The sequence below is a fragment of the Hibiscus syriacus genome, unplaced genomic scaffold (assembly GCF_006381635.1).
Source record: "Hibiscus syriacus cultivar Baekdansim isolate YM2019G1 unplaced genomic scaffold, ASM638163v2 tig00116996_pilon, whole genome shotgun sequence".
Classification (NCBI taxonomy): Eukaryota; Viridiplantae; Streptophyta; class Magnoliopsida; order Malvales; family Malvaceae; genus Hibiscus; species Hibiscus syriacus.
Genome location: NW_024063512.1, coordinates 2599315 through 2605277, shown reverse-complemented (window position 1 = coordinate 2605277; position 5963 = coordinate 2599315). Strand labels below are relative to the sequence as shown.

The 5963-nt window shown below is 33.1% G+C and overlaps 1 protein-coding gene across 1 annotated transcript; it reads left to right on the top strand.

Annotated features, from left to right (window-relative positions):
* The first annotated feature begins 523 nt into the window (after positions 1–523).
* On the top strand, positions 524–2700 carry LOC120193483. The gene is made up of 8 exons (XM_039195968.1): positions 524–725; positions 799–820; positions 1455–1511; positions 1597–1678; positions 1766–1861; positions 1950–2074; positions 2154–2172; positions 2255–2700. The coding sequence occupies exons 1-8, from the start codon at positions 626–628 to the stop codon at positions 2486–2488; spliced, it is 735 nt and encodes a 244-aa protein (XP_039051899.1). The 5' UTR covers positions 524–625; the 3' UTR covers positions 2489–2700.
* The last annotated feature ends 3263 nt before the right edge of the window (positions 2701–5963 follow it).

Sequence of the window (5963 nt, the reverse complement as noted above, 5' to 3'; positions counted from 1 at the left end):
CAATAACCAGCATAAATCGATTGAAATGGCAATAATATTTTTTAAACACAAATAATAAGTGATAGGGTAAACTACACCTGAAGTCATTATATTATGAGTCAATTTAAAGTTGGGCTATTCATGTTTTAAAAGGTTACAGTATAATCACTTTATTTTTCAATTATAACAACCAAGTCACTTTGCTATTAAGCATGTATTATATAGAGTAACTTGATTGTAAATAAAAAGTTAATACTTAATGGAAAAGTGATATAATTATTACTATTGATAAACAGAATAACTTGATTATAATTTTTTGAAAATAACGACTCAATTGTAGATTTACTCATAATATAATGACTTGCGGTACAATTTACCCTAAGTAATAGCTGTAGCTATGGAGGTTACTTACAATTGATGCAAAATGGCAAATCGCGTTTTTTAATTCTCCGTTTCCTTGGGCTTCTCGATCTGGTCTACATTGGAAATTTATTTCCTTAAAGATCAGAGTCTTTTCCGGTCTTCGTTTTTAAGATAAATCAGAAGCTAAAGCTAAAACTAAGCCAAAAGCCAAAGCCTGCCATTTTGACTATCATAGTTTTCTCTCTCGTCTTTTCTCTGGTATTGTTTTGGGGTTTCAGAGATCATGGCGTCGCAAGAACACTTGGACAAGATGAAGCTCCGCCAGAACTATCGAAATCTCTGGCACACCGATCTTATGCACACCATTCAACAAGACACTCCTTGTAATTCATCTTTCCCGCTTTTTGTTTTATGCTTTACGTTTGATTGATTTTTTATGAATTTATTTTTTTGCAGATTGCTGCTTGGCTCTTTGGTGGTAAGTAATTCCGAATCTTCCTATTTTTGGTGTTGTAGATTTGATTCTGACTCTCCTGAGTTTCGTTCTTTTGATGTCTTTTGTTGTGTTTAGTTAGCTGCAATAAGGTATCTTTTCGTTAGTAATGGTTTAGGGCTTAACGATCGAAACGTTGGTGACTGGACCGTTGACTCTGCCTGATTTTCGTGTTTCTATTCTAAACTGGATCCTAAAACGTCTTTCCTACAATTTCTCATCCTGCCACTAGGATTTTGATTTCTTTGATATATGATGGGAGTTATGCATAGGGATGGTTCCAGTGCTCTTGAAAATTTTAAATTCTTATATATTTTAGATTTTTTCTTTGTATTTTTATTGATACTTTGTTTTTGCCATGAAATTTTATAAGTTTGACCCCTAGAATTTTAGAAGTTTGCCCTCCTAATATTAAATTCTGGTCCGTCCCTGTTTATGCGCTTTCACCACGGAAATTGAAACCCGCCTCTGGCTTGGATCTTCACCTCTTTTGATCCTGTTTACTTAGTAATTGATGTGCATAATTGACGATTTTCTCCTTCCCTCGATGTTTTAGAACATCTAACTTCTAATCATAATTTTTTGTCACCAATACATTGTTGTTTTTCTTTCACTGCAGTGGACCATGTGTATCCTACATGCTCCGGAAACGAGCGCTTTATAATGACATGTCAAGGTAATTTCTGTATTCGATCCCTCTTTGATTACTAGTTGAAGAAGTGATATTTTGGCTTGAGCATCCCTGTTTGTTTTTGTTGTAGGTATACATGTTGCGCTGGTTATATGCCATGCAGTGGTAGGTGTGGAGAACGTAAATGTCCTGAGTTTTGCCTTTGCACCGAGGTAGGAAGTTTGTCTATATGCTCTCTAGTCTCTATGGCTTTTTTTTGTTGCTTCAGTTTCAAGTTTGATTCTCAATCGCATTTCCAGGTTTTCCTCTGCTTTGGAAACTCTGTGGCTTCGACCCGATTTCTGTTGCAAGATGAATTCAACATTCAAACAACAAAATGTGACAATTGCATTATTGTAATCTATCCCTTTCTCCATCTAATGTATCTTAATTACATTTGCACTTGCTGGTCATTGATTAAGCATATTGCTACTTGATGTTTAGGGTTTCATGTTTTGCCTGCAACAAATTGCCTGTATATTTTCCATTGTTGCATTGATTGTTGGAAGTGATGAGATTCAAGATGCAGCACAGTTACTGAACTGTTTGGCCGATATGGTCTATTGCACGTAAAGTATACTCTCTATCTCTAGCTAAATTCTGCCTACAGACAATACACTGACGATCTGGTTTTATTGTCTTTTGCAGGGTCTGTGCATGTATGCAGGTAAGAAGAGTTTCAAAACATGCAAATTGGCATTTGTGTTATCCTTATTTTGAACCATTTCTTAACTTTTGTTTGACTACAGACACAACATAAGATCGAAATGGACAAACGAGATGGAATGTTCGGTCCTCAACCAATGGCAGTACCCCCTGTTCAGCAGATGTCTCGCCTTGATCAAGCAATTCCTCCTGCAGCTGGCTATCCACCAGCAGCATATGGACAGCCTTATCAACAGCCTCAAGGTTTCCCACCATCTGGATATCCTCCTGCTCAGTACCCTCCAACTGGCTATCCAGCACCTGGTTATTCTAGGTGATCTTTCTCTGGTTTACAATTTGGTTTGAATCGCCTGAGCCTGGGTTACGAGTCATGGATGGAAATTCAATGTTGCCTGTTGTTGGGGTTTATATATATATATATATATATATTGTGGGATTTGCTTTTCACATTGCTGATTTGAACAGCTAAAGGTTTAAACTTTGAGACTACAGCTTGTTTATTGTCAATAACTTTTGTTTACTTCATGTTTCTACAGTCGAGTGTTAATGTTTATTCATTAAATATATCTTCAATTTTTTGGTATGTAAAGCATCATTGTTGAAATTTCATTTCGCCTGGTAGTTTCTCTCTACAGATTCTATTAACCCACGTTATTGAACTTATAGACTTATAGTTAGGGATGGATATTTCATCCGGACGTGATAGGTTCCGACCTAATCTAATTGGGTTGATCTTTTTGTTGTTGAATACTTGGGTTTGGGCCAATTATTATGAAGTTGTGGTTGGATCAGGTTTGGATTTAGAGAAAGGAAATTCAACCTAACATATATTATAATTATCTCTTTTATATTTAGAGTTAATTGTAATAATATTTCCTTTCTAAAATAATTTTTTATACTAGGTTCTTATTTTACCTAATAAAAATACTTATATATATATATATATATATATATATATTTAGGTCGGTTGGATCGGAGGATACTTTTGACCTAAAAGTCGAATCAAATACAGATAAAGGAATTTAATTTTTAAATCTTATTTGGATGAATTAAAATTTTGATATGATCTAACTCATAGTCATCACTGATTATACAACAAAACTAAGGTAAACGAAAGATAACAAGGGAAATCAAATAATTATTTTGGCGCCATATGTCACATCTAAAATGGCTGCCACACTAACACATGATATGGCCTTTATGGACACATCTAAAATGGGTGCCAACTGCCACATCAGACCCCTCTTATGGTGGTGAGTATGGTTGAGAATAGGGACCCGAATATGAATTTTGGGGAGTAGGAAAGGCAGGATGGATGATGGGGGCAAAGGTAGGCATTTGAATTCGATGATGTTCTGATTCAGCAAACTGTTAATCGTTTAATTAATAGCTTAGAGAACCGAATTGAATAAGTTAGTGAGGATGGTAATCTATAGTGCATGATTCTGAAATTTAGAATTAACGTGGATTCCTTTTTTTATCTTCATCAGTCATTTATGTCTCTTAAATTTGCTGACGCTGCGAATAATTGGTAACATTATTTCGAACAAGTCTTTGTTGGCAAGAATTGAATGGGCCCAAGTAGCTCTGGAAAAAGTATAATAGTAGCTTAGCTGATCAGTACACTTGTTTTCCTCACAAAAAATGTGATGAATTTCTTTAATCCAACCTTCTTCACAGTCTCTTATCAAAACGTTTGTTGGGCGATCCTCCACTGTAATTCCGTTTTAACACCAAGTTCAACTACTAGATCCTTTACTAGGATCAATTCTCGCCTAACTCTTCATAATTCTGCTATTACATTACATATATTTTTCAATCTTCATCAAGAAAATGTATACCCGACTATCATTTATGCCATGGATCAGACCACATGCTGAAACGAGGTTTGAATTATTTCATGGATGGCGAGGTGTCTCTTAATTTTTCTGGCATGAAACAAATGTATAAAGTATGACATTTTATACTCTATGGTGAGCATGCAAGCACAAAAGGAGTAAGAAAACAATACTAAATGAATACAAGTCACATGATACCCATATGTAAAGTTTGGTGTTCTTTCTGAATTTTATGAGTGGAAAGACCCAAGGGATAAGAAGAATTAAAATGGAAGGCAAAAGACAAAAGGCAAGTTGTGATGAAAAGCAATTTTTATATAAAAATAAAATACAAAGAGACAACTCCTCAATTTGTCCTCCTCTTAAGTTTTACCCAATAAATAAATATGTATATGTTTATTAAATTAAAAACTTGCTTTGGCTTGTGACTCGTGACTCGTGACTCGTGACTTGGGAATTGGGATCACTTGCTTTCTCCTCCTTCACATGCCCACTACTCGACCACAAATCTTTTACTTTTCCAGCTTGCCTTATCATTTTGTAACGACCCTTTTACGTAATGGTAATTTATTAAAATTTGATTATCATTGCATTTAAATTATGTTGTGTTGTTTTTTATTTTATATCTAAAATATTATATTTATGCATATTTTATATTTGATATCATATATAAGATAACGTATTTATATTTTAGCTTAATATAAAAATAAATGTTCAAATTATAATTTTTTAACGTGTTGCTTAAACTTTTTTCGGTCAATCCAAGTGTTTAACGTTACAAATGTTACCACTTTAGGTTTCTTCGCTGTAACAGCCGTTAAAAAACACTGTTAAGTGACATGTGTCACGTTTTGATAATTTTAAAAAATTTATTTTTTAAAAAAACTTTAAAATATTATCAATTTTTAAAAAATATATATAATTTCTCCAAAATTACGAGAAAAAAAACTTGAATTCCTAAAAAGACCTAAAATCAACCCCAAATCCATAACTCAAACTTACCATCTCCCTTGTCGTCATGGTCACTGTTGCTAATGATGTCATTTCCATCTCTTTTGTGAGTCGTCATCATCCTTACCATCGAGATGGTTGTTGGGGTTGCGTTGTGTCGCAATTATAGAGCTTTGTTCTTCTTCGTCTATTCGCGATTTTAGGTTCGTCAACTCCTGTCAACTCATGTTATGGTGGCTATTCGTCGGGAAAATAGTTGTTAGGTGCAGGCTTGGCCGGGTGAAGGTTCGATCGATGGTAAGGGTGGCTGTCGATATAGGTATAGAGATCAGACTTAGGGTTTTAAAGTTTGGGGGGTAAGATTTTTGAAAATTTTGGGGTTTTTAAAATAAAATTTTTAAAATTACCCGAACGTGACATGTTCCGCTTAATGGTGAAATTTAACATCCGTTATGGACCAGGCATCTAAAGTGATAATGTCTGTAACGTTAGACACTTAGATTGATCGAAAAAAGTTTAATCGCTCCTTATAAAAGAGGGTATTATTTGATATAATGTTAGGTTTTTAAAAACTTTGATATCTCATATTTCAGTCTCATTATAAACAAAAACATATGAATTCTTTTCGTATATATATATATATATATATATATAATCTAATTTAACTCTCATCATTTATGAAAATTATTCAAAATTTATTATGATTTAAATTTAAATGTATTTTTGATTATCAATTTAATAAGATATTGTAATGATAAATTATTGTTATAATCATTTGAATTTAAATTGGTTGTGATTTAATTATAATAATTTTTATAGTATTTTCTCTTTTTATTATATATTTCAGTTATTAAATTTAACATTTAAAAACAATTTACATGTTGTTGTCGCGAGGTATTATAGATAAATAGTATTTATATACACACAACAGGTGAGATAATGGTTTATAGTAGTTTAGATAATGAGAAAAAATGATAATTAAGTCAACGATTTATGATTTATT